We start from the raw sequence: 19573 nt of genomic DNA, 5'->3' as shown, positions 1-19573 counted from the left end.
TGTCGCTACCCGATCTGCGTGCCTACCAGATTTGCGCGCGCAGGCGTATTGAAAGCCTAACATGCCGTAAAGTGTTCACGCATGCGTTAAACAGATTGGGCAGCACCGTAAAGTGTGTGATGACGTAGACTTTCACTACGCACGCGCATGCAGATCGGGTCGGCAACGGGAACCAGGTAGTGACACACACCGCATGCGCTTAATGAAAAAAACATTAAAAACAAAAAAAAATCACTTTACGGCACGACTCGATCGGAACTGTGCATACAGCACAATTTGACATTACGGTTTATTCATTTTAGTTCCACATTAGTTGACCATAATGAAAATATTTATCCTGCAAAATAAACGAAGCAGCCTTTGTGGCGTAACATTGATGTCCAATGTTTAATCGCCGTAAGAGGAAGCTTAGGTGTGCACACCTGATGATCCCCAATTAGGGCGAACTATACACTGTGTACTGTTTGTATTATTTGGCAGGTACTAATATATATATATATATATATACAGTATGTATATATATATTGTATATATATATATATGTTATATAAAGCATGTAGTGTTTTTATTTTACCACTCACGTAATAAATCATATAAAGTTTCCTTTCCGTTTTGATCTATTGTTGCAATTTCCCTCTTATGTGCAAATTGTGTTTGTTTAAAAATATCTTTAGACATCAATTATTATTAATAAAATTGCCATTTATCTTAAGGCATCAAGTTTACAAAACCTAATGTATCCAACCAGTTTTATAGAAATATATGGTCCTTTTTCAAAAAGAAAAGAATTAACACTGTGTTGCATGGCATTGTGCTGACTGTCCCTGTCCTTAGTATTAACTGTGACTGTCCACTTGTTAAATTCTTTAATTCGTTCTCAGTTCTGCAGTCAGGTCAGATGCTGAAGGAGTCGAAGAGTATAAAGCCACTGGTTCAAATCCTCATTTATTCCAATGGCTATTAATCTTACAGAGAAGTTTAACTTTATACCCACAGACTTAAATTAAGGAAGTGAGCTGTTATCATTTGAATCAATCTATTGGATCTATTTTTTTTTTTAACAGTAAGTGCTTGTTGCTCTAGTTCATATTTGTAATTCATTTGTTCTTAATGATGTGTTTTTAATGTTATTTCAAGGCGTCTCTGTAAAACCCGCTGAGAAACCAACTTACCTATTAATATAATAAAACTGAACTGAATTTAACAGCTGTAAAATAAAATATTCTCCACTGAGCAGAATTTAAACAGCATGAAGTAGTTCAGTTTATGATGAACAACATGTGGACGGAGGGCAGTGATATTCATTCTTACAAGTTTAATTAACACAACACACCGCTGTTTGTGTGCAGACTCCTCGTCTCATGTCAGTGATTTTATTCACCCATATTGACACAGAGCCAGTTCATTATTATAACTTAAAAAGAAATACAATACACTTATCGTACATTTTTATTGAAGGAATAAATGGTACATTTAAAAATAAAAGTGAAAGATCTGTGAACAATGTTTCTCAAAACAAATTATATACACACCCATATTTATATGTACTGTATATATATATATATATATATATTATGAGTAGAAAATTCAGTAATCATAAAGATGTATAAATGGTAAATGCATTTAACTAGAACACAACTACAATGAAAATGGCCAACAAGGGGAGGTGTTAAAAACTATTAGGGAAGGAGAACACAAATATATTTACAGATTTTTACCTTAGTATTTAAAAAAATGTTAGCCAAGGTTTTGAACACAATAAAAGTGAATCATTAAATTTGTCAAAAAAGGAAAAATGCTATTTTAGCTTTATGAACAAGATGCTACTCAGAGTCAGAGTTCTTATCCAGCAATATTCCATAAAAATTCTGTTCTATTTAAACTGACATCTTTCCTGATCTGTCCTTTAACATTTGTTCACTAATAATATTTCTACATCACCTTTGCTTACAAGTGTAGCTCAAATTGCTCCACAAAAATATACAGTTACAAAGAAAACTGAAGGCATTATAAAAGTAAATGAGAAGCAAATGGAGGGGTCCTTGTCCTTTGTAATAAATACACTGCCTGGTCAAATGGCCGGGGACAAAGACAAACTTGCAGCCTTCAAGGACACTGGAGATAATAAACCTCTGGGGTCCCAAGCCAAAGCCCACACAGCCCCTCTGCACATCCCAGCATACATGATTGTGGCCGTCTCAGTCCAATCACAATTCCATTTCAGGACGTCTTGTGAACTTTTCTTCTATCACACACAGTTGGAGTTGATTTAACAGACGGTGGAGACGCAGGGGGGCACCATTGGAATAAACTGGAAAAAACAGAAAAACAGCAGAGGTTAGTGCCCAGTGCAGAGCTTACAAAGTGTACACAGTACCATTTATAATCTATCACAACCAATGCAAGTAACTAAGAAAAGCCAAATTAGAAAAGTGGGCTTGTTGAAGTTTTTGAAATGCTTGACATTTGTAGCCTGGCACTTCTCTATTGGCAAAGCACTCCAGATTTTGTTGCAAGAGTACAGAAAGCTGCTGGTTTTATGGTTGATCTTGGAATAAAAAGCAAAGCAACGTTTGAGAAAAGAAATGTTGGGAGAAGACACTCAAAAAACAGGCAGGGTCTAAAATACTCAAAGCCTTCTAATTATTTAATAGAACCTTAAAATCAATTCTAAGTGAGACAGACAGCCAGTGTAATGAGACCGAGACAAAAAGGCCAATACCTCGTGATCACTTGGCAAAGGCACAGCAGATCAGACCAGAGATTGAGATGGAGGATTCTAGAAGTGTCAGGAGGGCCAGCCGCTACTTCAACATGGCACACATCTCTCTGTCCTTCTTCTTTAACTGCTGCCCCATAACACGACTGGACTCTTCTACTTCACTGTAACTGTTAAAACCATAAACACAGTAGATATTCACTCACAGAGTTCAAACATTAATAAAGTGTACTCTTACTTCTTATTCTGCCTCCTTTCTTGGTTCACCTGTAGATCAATTATTACCAAAGTAAACCATCACAATAGATAAAGGTCTGCTTAGAGTAAAGTCTAACTAATAATATTTTTTAATTACTTTGGTTTTTGTTGGATGTTGAAAGAACCCCAACTTAACTGTCATTATATGTAACATCATTTTTTCCTTTTACATTACATACATACAGTAGACATTGTGTTATAATCTCTGTATATCTGAACTTCTAATTGATGTGCTCAGGTGTTCATTACTTACATGAATACATCTTTGTTTTTCACTCCTGCCTTAGTTTTGTATTAATTTAAAATTAAGTCTCGGTTCTTTCAAAATCCAACAACAAAGCACAGTAACTTAAGAACATAAATGTTATTTTGCAAAACAGAACAACATCCCTGTTTAGTGACTGCTGGTACTGATGCTCCTCAGTCTCTGTGTTTGTGAGGATTCACACTCTGAGGCTTTCTGTCTAAAATTAAAAGCCGTGTTAGTTACTGGACAGAGTGAGCAGACATACAGTACAGTATTCAAGGCAGCAAAATATTACAGATCAAGTAATAAATATGGGGAGGCTTTGTAGGAATTGTGCACAAATTACTTTTGAAACTGGAAGCCTCAGTAGTCTTACCTGTAGAAATAGCAAATCTAACATGAACTGCACATCATCTCGAACTGGAAATCTTAAAAACAGAAGAAAAGGACATCCAGTTGTGTCTCAGAATTCGGGTACACTGGCATCTGTTCAGCCACATGGAAGGCTGGTTACCACCGGGCATCCTGTAGGGTCAAGAGAAAAAATACAATAAAGGGGCATTGTACTTCTAACTGCAGCAATAAGAAATAAGTTATCTCTAAGGAGCAAGGCTCCTCCATTATATTCAGTTAAATGTATGTATGTGAACTTCTATAAGATTATAACACATGACAACAGCAGGTGCCCAGCCTGTCACTGTGCCACATCAGACGCACACCACACTTCTCTGATGGCTTTGGATATAAATTTTAAAATTGCCTGTTTTCAACCATGGAATTTTTTTCTACTAAATAAGGTTAAAGTAATCCATTAACAATTTGTAATGCTATTATCCGCATCCTGCTTTCTTGTAATAACTTAGTTGTTGCTACTCTTGTATGTAATATAGCCTTCATCATTATAATTTGTTAACTTTATTATGGAAAAACTATTGCATTGATGTAATCTGATATCAACATAATAAAAAAAATACCGACGGCTTTGGAGGGCACACTTTACACCCGTCGAGTGTCAGTCCTGCACTCCTAATTCTATTCCTAATTCGACACCTCGATTACATTGTTTTACTTAATTATTAGGATGCCGTTCACTCTTTAAGATAAAAAAAAAATGTGGACAAATGTTAAAAGAAACACACCACCAAATGCTAATAGAATGCTACGAAATAAATGACATACATCTATTAATCCATTAACCCAAACACGGAAAATGCTGTGATTTTTACGATTAAACCACGAGATTACGAAGTGGTTTAACTAAAAGTGATGTACTTACAAAAGCTGTATATGGCCATTATAAAGTTCACAGACACACGTCGCATTTCATTTCGCTCCCTCTTCATTCGACTGGAGTTAAATTTTTCAGGCGACACATCTTCCATGACGTTCTAAAATTCAAAAGTTGCCATCTTTTCCAGTAACAAGTCCACTTACAGACGGAGTTAAAGGACAACACAAAAATGACTCGCAAGTACAAATCAAACCTGACGAGTGACGTGTGTCGTAAAACATTCGACATGCGCAGAACAAATCGGGCAGCGTCGTGAAATGAATTTTAATTAAGCACAGAGCGCGTGCGCGAGACAAATCGGATGGGGACTCATGTCGCAAAGTAAAAAAACGCAGATCGGATAGGGTCGTAATAGTAAAGCTCCGGTTCGTTGCTACTCCAAGTGCTCGGTGCGTTTACTCCTTCGGGAAGTCGGAGAAGTTATTTATGGCGTGCTCGACGGCCAGGAGAGGCTGAGTGCGGAGAAGCGAAAGGCGGCGATAAAACAGTTTGTGTCGGTGAGTGCGGTGCGCAGCGCGGCCTCGGATTTGGGTTTCGTAAATCAGCAACGCTTCTCGGGTTCACTCCTGGGCTCCCCCCTATTTTGTTCCAACCAGTTCCACGATCACGGAGTCAGTTTATCTTCAGTTGTTCTCTTAGATGTATTTTTTAAGTTCTCCTCTCATTTTCCAAACAGAACATTGCAGTAGTGTTAGGTTAACATTTATAAGAAACCAGCTATGTTACGTGGCTTCGCTCAGGAGGGTTTTACAAATAACGGGCCTCGGTTTAACCGGATGTGTCACAAGTTCCAAGTAAGTAACTGGACACTTTTCCGCATATTTATTTATTTATTTGTTTATGAGGCTAACATTATTAGTTTACTGGAGTTCCATTCCATTCTCTAAGTCCGCTTAGTCCTGAAAGGGGCCGTTGGAGCCTAACCCAGCAAAACGTATGGCGCAAGTCAGGATCGATCCACGGGCAGGGTGGACACACACACACTTTAAATTACCAATCCACCTAATCTTTGAACTGTGCAAGGAAACACTGGAGCAGCCACGCATATACGGTGATAACCTGTCAATCCCACGACTTCCCAGAGTTGTCCCTAATACACTCATTTGTTGTCTTTGTCTTGTTGGAGGTTGAACGTTTGGCCCAGTCGAAGGTCCATAGCTCTCTGGAGCAGGTTTTCATTATGGATATCTCTGTACTTTGCCCCATTCAGCCTTCCCTTCAACCTGACTATTCTTCAAGCCCCTGGTACTGAAAAACAACCCCACAGTATGATGCTGCCACCATAATTCTTCACTGATGGAATGGTATTGTGCAGGTGAAGGGTGGTGCCTGATTTCCTCCAGATATAACGCAGAACTGACTCCAAACTGTTCAGTCTTGGTTTCATCAGATAAAGGCTTGTTTTTCATAGTTTGAGAGAACTTTAGGTGTCTTTTTGCAAACCCCAGTTTGGTTTTCATGCTTCTTCTGTGTTTAATAACCAGGAAGGTGGCCAGGTTAGTGCAGTATGGCAGTGTAGATTTTTTTTTTCTCCCATATCCACACAGTTCCTCACAGGCAGAGTGACCATCCGGTTCTTGATCATATCTTTCACTAAGATTTTTCTCCCCAGTTGCTCAGTTTGGCAGAGTGACCTGCTCTAGGAACCCCCAACCCTCATAATAATTCTGGAGGCCACTGTGCTCTTGTAGAGACTTTTTTTTTTTTTTTTGTAGCTTTCCCCAAACGTGTCCCTTGACCCACTCCGGTGTCTAAGCTCTGCTGTAAATTCCTTTGACCTCATGGCTCACCTGTGGGACCTTCTATAAACAGGCGTGTGGCTTTCCCAATTGCTCCAGTCAGTTGACTTGACGACAGGCCAAACCTCTCCACAGAGATGCACCCGAGTTAAAGTAGATGATCCCAATCCTTGTGTCAATGTGATATTTCAGTTTTTGTTTTAATACATTTGCAAAAAAATCTAAAATCTTGTTTTCACATTTTCATTCTGGCTTATTGAGTGTTATTTAATAGGAGAAAATTATTTTAAATGATTTTAGCAGAAGGCTGCACCATAACAAAATATGAAAAAAGTGAAGTGGTCTGAGCGCTTCGTGAAGGTACCGTTTATATGAATTTAAATGTTTATTCTAAGATGGCCCTGTGTCAGAACTGTTAGGTGTGGATGAGCCCTGTGATGGACTCCCTCCCAGCTGGTGCTTTTTTTGCTGCTTGAATAGGCTGCAGTCCCCCAATTAGCTTGAAATAATTTAATTGAATTTGATAACAAATCTGAGATGAGGTTTGGAAGACACTTCACTTAGGCAGTGACCCCTTTATTTACTTTAATTTCTTCTTAATTTTACTAGCAGCTTGTTATCCCATGCACTGTTCAACAAACCGGTACCAAGTGCGTCCAGAAGATCACCACTTAATACACTTTCACCCTCACATGTGTGCTTGCTATCAAATGATTAACTAGATAATCTGAAAGAAGAAAAAAATAGAATAAATGTCAGTGAAGCCAACCTTTATTCTAAATCCCATAGAAAATGAAAATAAATTTGTTTTGGGGAATTTCTGTGTTGGCACATTACATTTGGAAACTTAAACTGAATCCTGCTGTCATGGTATTCAGGTCTTGTGTGGATACGACAAAGAGAGTTTATTATAACAACTGTTAGTCTGCATTAAATGACAATGTACAGTAATACGCGTTTTACACTGTAAATGCCGGCAGATTAATTGATGAAGGCTGAATATATGGGAAACTGTGCCAGAAAAGTAGTTGTTCATTCAGTTTATTCTTTTATAGCACTCTTCACTGAGAGCTTGAACAGAATTGAAGTATAAAATCACGCCGCATGCCTTAATTCTTTTTTTACACTTCCTAAAAAATTATTTACTGCACCAATTTTAGAATATTGTAATTTGTTCTTTTTAATAAGCCAATTAATGCTGTTTTCCAAATGTAAAGCTGCTGATTTTTTTTTTTTTAAATCAGTTAAATCTTTAAAGTGATATTAGGTGTTGGTGATTGTGGAGTAATACTTGGATGGCATCCAGCTGTTCATTCCTGAAACCACATAATCCACTTGAGCCTCACTTAAATATAAATTTCTGGTTTATTTCATACAGGACTTTGAAACGGCTGTCCAAGACAACATTACCATCAATGATAAGCCCTGGCAAGATGTCTCAGATGAGATTGATTTACAAAGCGGTCTGTGCTTCACTTCTGATTTTATTGTACTGTATATCACAATATGCCTAATCCAATTTGAATTCTAAGGTTATTTAGTAAAAAGGTGCAAAATTACTGAGACTGGTTATTAGAATTTCTTCTTCACATGTTTCTTTAATTCCAATTTATTTCAGTTAAAATTTGGTAATTTGTCTTTTTTAAGAATTGCTGACATACCACTATCAGTTACAGTTATGAATTGTAAATGGGGACAGAAACAAGTGTAACTGTTAGGACACCAACAATAAATAATAATTCTTTGCATTTATATATCGCTTGTCTCACTACTCAAAGCGCTCAGCAATTGCTGGTTAAGGGCCTTGCTCAAGGGCCCAAAAGATCAGAGTCCCTTTTGGCTTTTACGGGATTCGAACCAGCAACCTTCTGATTGGCAGTGCAGATCCCTAGCCTCAGAGCCACCACTCCTTTTGAGATCCACTTTTAATTAAATACAAACTGAAAAATATAGGTGCCAAATGCAGTCGATAAATGCAGTCTTCCACAGGTGACTGTTGTATTTTCTAACACAACCAACCAGAAGCTCAGCCTCTAGCGGTTGCTAAGGTCCATAATATAACCTCCATCTGCCAGGTCTCCGGTATAGAAAGAGATGTGGAAGAGAAAGGAGAGTGTGACAGAATATATTATGACATGTAAATTGTAATTAAAATTACTCCAACAGTGAGGAAGTCGTGGGCTTTGAGTACTAGTATACGTTGTGCAAGTCTAGAAGGCTATCATTTTTAAAGCATTTTATTCTAACATTTATCACACTAATCCCTAATGATTCACAAATGGAAGTTTCAGAAATTTCAACGGTGATGTTTTTGCCCCTGTGTAGCTGATAATCCAGTATGTTTATTACTTCCACAAGACCCAGTGGCTTTTATTAGTTTCTCTTGACCAGCCATTCAAATCCTCATATGTATATAGAGTATATTCCTAAGATCAAGGTTCAGCTTCAGTTTTCTTTGACATTTGTAACATTTACCTTGGAATTCCCATTTCTTTGAGATGGTTTCTCATCTTTAAAAACTTTAATTGAATTAAAAATGGATATGAAACTGAAATGGGCAAAGCCTACTGCAGTAATACAATACTCAATGAATCATTAAAATTATAGCAATCTCGGTGTAAAACAATGTTTACAGATCACAATTATATGACTATTTCTAGAAGGTTCATTTTTATGATCTTCAGTGAATTAACATTACCTCATAACTGATGAAGTTCACGCAATACTAAAGTTTACACATTCTAGGAAGAGCATTTTCACAAAGAATTCAGTTAAATGATTCTGATCTACAAATGCTCTGTGACTGTACTGTGTGGTGCATTGAGTGGTTAAGGAAGGCTACATTAGTTTGAAATGAGGAGTTCTGTGTATGTTCCAGAGCAGGCGTCTCATCTGACAAAGAGCCATCTCATTGTTTTTGGTCATCGCTATTTATGTGGGTTCTTTAGTATTTGACTATGTTTAATAATTTAGTCATACGGTTATAGTAAATGATGAGTACAGTGTGTGGAGTTGAAGATGAAGCTTTTAGGGGAAATCTAAAAATCCTGTTACCTGGACTTTCCACCTTTTGTCTTTTGAACAATACAGTATCAACTCAGCCTTCAGGCCCAGATAACTATTTAAAGTCCAGCCTAAAGATGAAATGTGTTATTAATGGTCATAAAATTGCATCCATGCAAGGCTGTCACTCCTGTGAAGGTGTTCAAGGACAGTCTGTTGTCGTCTTGAGATAACGTTATCCAGTAAAGTATTTTTTTTTTCTTACATAAAATACTGCAGGAAGCCTGAAACAGTGTTAAGAGCTGATACTATACTAACTTTTCTAAGAACTAGCAAAACACAAAAGGACCACTGGGAAGTAGCCTTTATGTTTATTTATTTTTTTGCATTGGCCTTGTTGTGGTTTGCTTCAAGGACTGAAGTACGAATGACGACAGCAGAATCTATTAATATCAACGTTGCGTTTTACCGTGGTTTGGAGGATACTAGATTTAAAAACCATATGGGCCAGCTACATTGTTTTAGAATTGTTAAAATTTCTTATATGCATTATACTGTATAGGTGTCAAGGGGAACCATAAACATTGAAAGCAGTCACAATGTAGGACGAGTCTGAGACATCCATTTGTTTTTTTCAGTCAGTCGGTAGCTACATACAGATGTGCTTTCCAGAAAGCTGAGTACCTTCTCTATTTTATTGAATGGCTGTTTAATAACTGTCAGTAGATTTTGGCTTAACTTTCTTTTTCCCCACCATAAGTATTTGTAGTAATCAATGTCTCAATTAAATTCTAATTGCATGAATCCTTTCACTTGGCTCAAGTTTATAATCCATTATTGATTTAATCGAATTGCCCTATGGCTCATATATACACAGTGCAACAGAGACCTCTTGAGGAAAACTGCAGTATGTAGATGACACAAGTCAAGATTACAAATGTGAAAGGACAGTGGGTCTCGATTTTCCTCATTGTAACTTTCTTCGTGTAAAGTGCATTGCACCATCTACAGATATTTTAGGAAGTCAAGAACTTGAACAAAAGAAAAACATTTTTATTGCTTATCCTACTATTCATTTGTTTTATACAAATTTAAATTGGCCGGAGTGGTGGCTCTGAGGCTAAGGATCTGCGCTGGTATCCCGAAGGTTGCCGGTTTGAATCCCCGTCACTGCCAAAAGAGATCCTAATCTGCTGGGCCCTTGAGCAAGGTCCGTAACCTTCAATTGCTCCAGGGGCGCTGTACAATGGCTGACCCTGCGCTCTGATCCCAAGGGGTATGCGAAAAACAAAGTCATTTCCTTCAGGATTAACAAAGTATAATGAAATAAAAAAATAAATCTACCCACTTCATAATCCTGCTTTTCTGGACCAGTGATGCTGGATGCTGTAGCCTATCCAAGCAAGAATCGAGCTTAAGACTGAAGCAACCCTACCACAAAATCCTAAGCACACCTTGCTAATGCATTGTACATAAAATGTTACTGTTAATGTTTCTGTTGTACTGCCTATATTTTATACTATACTAGCAAAATATTCGCGCCTCGCAGCGGAAGTTTCATCGATAACTTCGCATTCCAGCTTTTGAGAGTTTGAACATTCATAAACATCAAAGTGTCCACCACTCAAATCGTCACCTGTGAATCTAAGATGTTTAAGAGGCATTGGCGGTTGTCGAAAGGTGTAAAATATGTGGCCATTTCGGTACACTTGAAAGCGACAACCGAACAATTCAGTGACAGCCATCAACTCACATGCAGATCCATAGGTGAAGGGCTTAAGCATTTCACTCTTCTAGTGCTCCTGTGTAGTCTAATTATCTCCTGTACCGTCATCAGTCCACACCTTGAACCTGTCCCAGTCATTCAATACATAAGACACAATGTTCCTCCAGATATCAAGAGTGAGTCTGATATGGCCGTGCAATATGTACCACAGAGAATGGAAAAGGTAGGTGCCATCTCTGGGCATAGAAGTCACTCGGTAAGTGACAGTTCTTTGATTGATGGTGATCACCTCGATAGACCTGTTACTGGGGGTACGGTTGGATCGATAAAGAAAATGGGTACCTGAACAATGTAAAGTAAGTCTAAAATACCTACACAATAACAATAATCGTAATAAACGAACAATAAAACAGCGGAGAAGCCGTGGATTAAATAAAAAGGCTGCAGTTTTCAGCAGGGAGACGTGAATACCGGAGCAAGGAAGGGCATGAAGAGACCGGAGCGACGGATGGCCTTATATAGATAGGCAGGCAGCCAACAAAGTGAGAGGCGTGGGGATGGGGGACCCAACGCCGCCTCACATGGTGACCGAGCTGCAGGCTATGGATGTATACATGTACTTAAGTTGGATTCAGTTAGCATTGGGAACCCGCATACCAAATTTCTTGAAGATGGGCCCATAAGTAACAAAGACCGTTGGAAAGTTCAATATGGCGGCCGACAGTGACGTCATACCACCGAAATAAGTACGTACATCTGTTTCAGTTAGCGCAGGGAAGCCGCCTACCAAATTTCGTGAAGATGGGGCCATAAATAAGAAAGTTCAACATGGAGGACATTGTCGACCATTATGACCGTTGCGTGTAGAATTTCGAAATGAAACCTGCTTAACTTTTGTAAGTAACATGTAAGGAATGAGCCTGCCAAATTTCAGCCTTCTACCTACACAGGAAGTTGGAGAATTAGTGATGAGTGAGTCAGTGAGGGCTTTGCCTTTTATTAGTATAGATTCTCACTTTGGAAGTTTGCTCTGTTTAGCCATGTTTATCTTAATTTCTCTTAAAAAATAAAATTGTATATTTGTATCTTACACATAGTATTTTGCTTTTAAAGTGTTTTATATTGTAAGAATTTCTTTAACTGTTATATGTAGCATACATTTGTTTCATATTTCCATGTAGTGATTGTTGAATAGGTAAACTGAGCTTGCTGTTTTAAACAAATATAACTAATATTATTTTCTTTTTTCTATTCAGCTGTGTTTTTGGATGACTTGGTTGATGAATGCATTTTTGATACAGCCATTAAACGTAAATACTTTCCTCAAAAGATTCTGAGATGTTTTATCAAAACATTAAAAAGTGAAAGAGAATTGATGGTAAGAATCCCATAGTTGCTGTATTACACACTTGACAAAATTGCAGTGTTTTAAGATTTTCCAGAAGTTTGTCTCGGTTAAAAATGATTGCATCTTCAGAGCTGTAAATTTTACATAGTTACATGGATGTGGTGAGGGAGGACATGCAGGTGGTGGTTATAACGGGCAAGATGACGAAGACAGGAAGAGATGGAAAAAGATGACTTGCTGTGGTAACCACTAACGGGAGCAGCCAAAAGAAGAAGACAGATGGAAATGTGAATCTGTCTCGTTCATTTCTACTAAAAAACAAAAAAGTTCTTTGATTTAAGAGAATGCTGCATTTTCACTTTCTAACTTCACAAGGAGGCTTTTGTTAACTTTTTGATGTACCTTAATATGTATTTTGGGGGTTGCATCAGTATTACTATAAAGAATAACAACAAATTCCTTTTAGTTTAGCTGTTGGGGAAAATTCAGATATTGTTCTCTTTGCTCTTTCAGACAATTCATCCTTCAGTAAAATCAGAGACAGTGGCAATTGATCCAGAAAATGGTAAGCAGTGTGTTTAGAAATGGCTTTTCCAGATGTTTGAAGCAAGTATAAAAGTGTTCTAGAGGTTTAAATTTACTTATTTGACTCATGACTTTTATGAAAGCTGACTTCCAACATTTGAGATACAATTGATTACATTTCTTTGGGTTTTCCAGTTAGAGCACAAGCTGGTTAAGTAACTTGCTCATTGCCAACCCATTTTCAGTAGCAAGATTTGAACCTACAACCTCAGGGACTGAAGTCCAAAGCCTTAATGACCATGCGCCACAATGCTGTTCAAAGCTTATTTTTATTTGCCCATGACAGGATTCAAACCACAGTGGTCAGTTTTAAAAATGTAGTTTTTAAATGGCATATAAAGCCAATTACTACTTTTCTTGAATAGCTGTCAGATTAGGCCAATTTTTACTAATAGAATTTTATTTTTATTTTTTTTTTTGTGTGTGTGTGGTTCTCATTAGTTTTGTTTTTTAGGTATCAATCAAATAACATCAGACTTCTTGTAGTTGCCACGCTTATTGTCAGGCCCACAGTAGCTTTTTGTTCCTATGTAATATAAGAAAAGACGCTGCATTTATTATTCTTCTGAGCTATAAATAAGGAAGTTTTGATTTTGAGAAGGTTTATGAATCAAATCTTAAAATTCCTAAAGTTTTTTATTAAGATCTCTACTTGGGCTTGCCCCTCTGTTTTCGTGTTTGGCCTTGTATTATAGACAACATATTTTCTTATGACTATGTTATCACCTTGGTATTTGTTTAGTTCCTTCCACTCAAAATATATAGTGAGATTTCTGAGGCCTGGACAATAACCAATCCCTGGTAGAGAAGTATAGATGGGGATCTGCCACCGGTCCAACTGCAGGCTCCCCGTGTAACGTGTCTGGGACCCACACATCACAAGAGATTGTATATTACTATCTTGAATCTGGCAGACTATCTTCTCCTTACAATATCCTGTCAAACATCGGCAAAAGGTGAATCTAATGGACCAACAGCCTAATTTGTAAATTCAGACTTTTAAAGGAAAGGTTGATGAACCATATTGTGGAGGAACAGGTTTTGAAATATTCCTGAAACTGTTTTAGCATGTCCATTAACTTCTCTACTCATAATGCAGTCAATTATTTGGCTTTTTATCTCCTGCCTTGTGCCAATTGTTTGCTAGCATAGGCTCAAGCTGCCCCACGACCCTGTCTTGGATATATGGGTTCGGAAAATTAATAGATAATGGATCTTAAAATATGAAAGATTAATTGGTACAAAATGACATCAGTTTACATTATTTATTGTAATATTTAATGAATCCCATGATTCAATGCCATGTATTCAGAATTGAAAAATTTGTACGGAAAAATTAGAGACCATAAAATACTTGTCGTAAGCAATTTTGAGATGAATTAACCAAAGAGAATTTGGCGTTAATGCAGTGCATGTTACATACCACAGCAGTTGGGTTTTTCATTTCCTGTTTTCTTTTACCACCTTTACGGATCTGAAACTGCTGTGAGACTTAAGATATTAGGTTCTCACCAAAGATGTTAGCCATTTTTTTGAACTGCGTACCTGTGTAATGATAGACCTGCACGATGCAGAATGTTAACCCGACTCTATCATGTAATGTACATGGTGTTTAATGCATGTAAATTGGGGTTTATGTATGTTCGTTTATGGAAGACATTGCAACCCCTACTTGGATAAAGTTTATATTTTAATTACAATATTCTGGGAGTTGGCAGTACAGTGCTGTGGTCCAGCTTGACTTCAAAAATGTTCTCAAACAAATAATGCATTTATAACGCAGAGAACTAACTGACTAGATGAATGGGTTTTTATCTACATTTGTACATCAAAGTATTAGACTTCTATTTCTGTCACCCTTCTAAAGGTGTGAGACTCTTTAAATAAGCACGCGAATAAACGAAGACATTTCCTAAGAGATGGTTTCCTTAAATCCAAGTGTGAAATCGTACACTACATTGTCAAAGGTTTTTAGATTCCTGGCCATCACACCCAAATGAGCTTGCTGGACATCCTGTTCCAGACCATGACTGTTAATATGGAGCTGCCTACACTGTTTCCACTCAACCCCAATTTGCAGCTATAACAGCCTTCATGGTCATTTCCCCATGATTTTGGGGTTTGACTGCGGGATCTTTTGCCTATTCAGCTGAAAAGAGCATTTGTGAGATCAGGTACTGATGGTGGACAAAAAGACCCAGCATGCATTTGGTGGTCTGTTTCATCCCAAAAGTAATCGGTAGTGCTGAATTTGGGTCTCTGTGCAGGCCACTCGAGTTCCTCCATGTCTTATGGACTTGGTTTTAACAGGGGCACAGTAATGCTGGAACAGAAAAGGCCTTTCCTCATACTGGAAATGCACAATTGTCTCAAATTACTTTGTGTGTTATAGCATTCCCTGTACCCTTCACAGGGAACCAAGGGACTTAGCTCAAACCTTACCAATATCTCTCCTCCACCACAGCAGGGATTAAGCAGTCCAGAAGACAGTATTTCCTGACATCGCTCTAACCTCCGATTCTCCCATCAGAACACCAGACAGCAAAGAGCAACTCCTCACTGCAAGGAATGTTTCTACTGTACCAGAGTCCAATGGCATTGAGCTTTACACCACTCCAGTTAACACTAGGCATTGCTCATAGTGGTCTTGTGTGCAGCTGCTCGGGTATGGAAACCCATTTCATGTACAGTAGCTCCTGACAGACCGTTTTTGTGCTGATGTTGCTTCCAAAGGCAGTTTGGGACTCTGTTAGGAGTGATGGCACAGATGAGGGGCAATTTTTTTATACAGTATGTGCTCCAGCAATCTGTGACCCGGTGTTGCTCCTCAATGGTTCCACTTCACAATAACAGCACTAGGGGTTGACCTGGGCAGATGTAGCAGAGCAGAAATTTCATGTCCTGACTTGTGGCAAAGGTGGCATCATAACAATCACAGAGCTGTTTCACTATGGCCAAGTGTTTGTCAATGAAGATTGCATGGCTGTGTGTTTTTATTTGATGCAGCTGTTAATCATGTTGATCATTTGGAGGGATGTCCGCATACTTCTGGTGATATTGTATATTGCTGGTTTTATTCCTTTAAAAACTGCAACAATTGTAACAGGCTCATCCATGTGTGTTAATAAAACACATTTTATTGAACTGCAGTGTTCTCTTTTGATTTGTAATACATAGATTCTAATCCGCGTTCTAATGCACAATGTAAATACTTTGAGAAATCGCAAACACTCGCTAATACACTCAAAGGTGTCCTGTATAGAGAGGGGGAAAAACAACAACATTCAGAATGTGTACTTCAGCCAAAATACAGTTTGAAACAATTGCCTAATTTAAGCAGTAGCTTTCTGTGTTTGTTTCTTTTTTAATATTTTGTGGTTAGTTTTGAGGTAGTTGGGTCATTTTGGTAAATTTAAAATGGGATGTGGCTTGTGTGTAGAGTGGTTGGCTCATCTCAAGAAGTGGTACTTGCACTTGTCAAGATGTACGGTTTATAGTGAAATGGAACATTTCTGGGGTGGGGTGGGGATGTAAGATTGACATTCAGATATGTCCTGGGGGCCCTCTAAAGTTTCACAATCAGCCAGTCATTTTTCCTCTAATTTTCATTTAATTTGCCGTTTTTTTTTTTTTTTCTCCTTCTGAATTTGGCAAAGCACAGTAGTGTGTGGTGATGTTTCATTTTTGTTTTAACATGTATGTGACATTTAGAAATAGTGATATTCTGGCCATGGCTTTAAATGCTTAAGTCTTGTTGGTTTGTTTTCCTATTCACTTGCCACCACCTTTGTAGTCCGATTTCCCTAATGATGATTAACAATGAACAGAGTAGATAACACTGAACGCTGAAAGGCTTACAAATACTTTGTCGCCCATCCCAATGAAGACCATATCGATTTACGTGACTTTTCCAGTGATTTTTCTGTTACAGACTTTAATTACATGATCTTGGCAGATCGAGGGGTAGCCACCGTGCTCTCCTGTGAACCCCAGTTATGTAGTTGGACATCCCCAGGGACTTGCCTCAGCAAAATCTAACTGATTTGATTTCTCTTAAGTCATACAGGTGGGCTCTCTCTATGTTTAGAACCAATGAGTGGTCATTCTGAAGCATAATACAGCTATGAGATAAGGAGCCATGGGTGATTAGGACCTGCAAACAGAAGGGAGGCTCATCTGTCTGATATCTGTAGTAGAAAGCAAAACCATCAATAATATTTAACATACTGTGTGTGGTGATAAGTATTTTGTAGATTCTTTATCAAACAGCCATATACTGTTTGGTTTTACTTCACAGAAGCCCACATGAAAAAGCTGCTGACTGCTATGCCGTGTTTGGCCAAATGGAGTAATGAAACAGAAAAGGTACGCAGTTTCTCTTGGTTTGCCTTTGATTCCAAATGTTAATCAGACCTGTTCGTCCGTCCATTTTGTTTACCTCATTGTCGACATGCGTGCATAGCAGGTACCAGCATTGGTGAAGGTAAGTTTTATGCTTGATTTCCTTTTCACTGCCTTCATCATTTGTGGGTTGTTGCCATCCCAGAAGAGTCTCGAGAGTATGCAGTCCTGCTCATGCTTGACTGACACTTCTCATCCACCGTCACTTACTGCCATCACTTCTGAACCCCCAGGCTTTTTCTTACACAATTTTTTTTTTTTTCCCTCTTAAAGTCTGCAGTCTAACCAACTTTTCCCATGCCTTGAATCTTACCGTGTGGCTACGTTGCCAGTAATGCCTGAATTTTGAATAACACGAGTTTATTCCTTTTGGGTAACCCAACTGCCAGCCATCTTCATTTATTAAAATGGTTATTCTTATTTGCAGTCTATGGAGCGCTTGCTTCAGAAAGTTGTAGGCATGTCTGAGGTGATGTGTCTGGATCCACTTGTCAAAAACTCGGAGCTCCAATCGTTGGAAGAACCAGAGCCGGACAAAAAAACGACAAGCTTATTACAAAGTAGAGGAAAATCGGGAGAAGAAAAATCCTATCCTTTGAAATCAAAGGAAGACATTGACTCCTGCTAGGACAAAAAAAAAGGATTAAAATGCGGCAATTCAGCCTTCTCTGTTCTCTGCTTTCAAGAAACGTTCTTCAAATAAGAAGTGCACTAGAGTTATTTTAAACTTTTAGCACTCTGCAAAACTGTTCCTTTTAAAGACGTTCATAACCTGTGTGCCTGTTTTGCATCTTTTAGCAGTTACCGTTTTCTTTTTTCAATTGTTCTATTGTCTGTTGAATTTGATATGATGAACTCCTTGTGTTACAGCTGAGCTCATGTCTCCCTCTTATAAGCAAATTCTGATAGGTATGCATCTTTAAAAATATTCTCGCAGTATTGTGCACGGTTTTCAACAACGTTTGTCTCCACTGTGAAAATTTATGTAAATAACTATGGAAGAGCTAATCAGTATGTGTGGTTTTGTTTTGGTTGTCCTTTTTTTCTTTAATAAATTATTTATTAGTCTATTTTAATTAAACCATTGAAAAAGATTGTCCCTCAGCATCTCTATGCAATAACAATGCCAACAGTGCCATGGATACTAAAACTGGTGTTCCTTCTATTGTGTATGGCTATTGTTCTGTCTGCTGTGTTGGTTCATTACTTTGTCTTTCTGTCTCTCCAGTGCCACATAAACTACTCTTCTCTTTTGCTTCTGTCTGTCTCTCAGCCCTGACCTATTTCATGTAATACGTTTTTTTTTTTTTTATTTTAAAAGTGCAGAGATTTGCCTCTTGCCCACATTATCATTATTTTTAACAATGCAAAAGCAGGATTTTTGAAAATGCTCTCCAGAGCTCTGTGTGTTGACAAGGCTGACTTGCTGTTGCAGTGCGAGTTGGGGAAAGTGAAGAGTTTCGAAAGTGCAGATTCTAATCCCACGCTGATTGGTTTGTACTTATTACACGGCCCTTCCTTGATTGGATCCTGCTCACTGTAATGTGTCATTCACTGATTGGCTGCTCTTCATGAAATATAACTGTACTCCACCATAGAGAATGCTGCTTGTATGCATTTAAATTTCATTTATTTTGTAATTTGAAGGCTGCATATTTGCATAAAAGGGAAATTTGAGAACCTTACCCTGCCTTCAAGAAGGACACTTCCTCTTTCTGTTTTCAGTGATGCACATGTGCCCAGTGTAGGCTAATGTGGATATCGTGTGTTTTTGGTCATTTTATTGTGAACATAGATGCTTTTGTAAACCATTTGACAATGCTAGCGTGGACAAAGCTTGGTTTAGTTTAAAAGTGTGGGTTTCAAATGAAAATTATAGGAGCAGAGTTGGGATACACTATTAATTGACACATGCCCAAGGTAGATCTGCCCTGAGATGGCATAAAACCCAATACCAAGTTCCATGATGGTCTGTCTTTGCTTACAGAAGGAGGACCCCTTAGCTGCTTGATGTCTGTCCTTTGCTTCTAAATCAAACCTTCGTTAACTGTGAGTTGTGTACTGCTAAATGCAGGACTGGACATCTTCTGGCTTTCACCAGCGGAAGCCAAAACCCCCCAGCTATTGAGTTTTCTGTTAGACGTCTAGAGTGTCTCCCTTTCTTGCATTCTGTTTAGAAGGAGTTGGCACACCAAACTTGTTAAGATAGAAATAGGAGAGCCTTGGAAAATTCCTGGTCCTCCATAGGAAAACAGT

General features: G+C 38.2%; 1 protein-coding gene across 1 annotated transcript; it reads left to right on the top strand.

Moving 5' to 3' along the window:
* Nucleotides 1–147: 147 nt before the first annotated feature.
* Nucleotides 148–18411, top strand: LOC120516425 (kinetochore-associated protein NSL1 homolog). The gene is made up of 7 exons (XM_039738070.1): nt 148–176; nt 4871–5012; nt 7633–7717; nt 12240–12361; nt 12845–12896; nt 17214–17281; nt 17745–18411. The coding sequence occupies exons 1-7, from the start codon at nt 148–150 to the stop codon at nt 17943–17945; spliced, it is 699 nt and encodes a 232-aa protein (XP_039594004.1). The 3' UTR covers nt 17946–18411.
* Nucleotides 18412–19573: the final 1162 nt, after the last annotated feature.

This window comes from Polypterus senegalus, chromosome 16, assembly GCF_016835505.1.
Source record: "Polypterus senegalus isolate Bchr_013 chromosome 16, ASM1683550v1, whole genome shotgun sequence".
Classification (NCBI taxonomy): domain Eukaryota; kingdom Metazoa; phylum Chordata; class Cladistia; order Polypteriformes; family Polypteridae; genus Polypterus; species Polypterus senegalus.
Note: the sequence above shows the minus strand (reverse complement) of the source record. Positions and strands in the feature narration are given on the sequence as shown.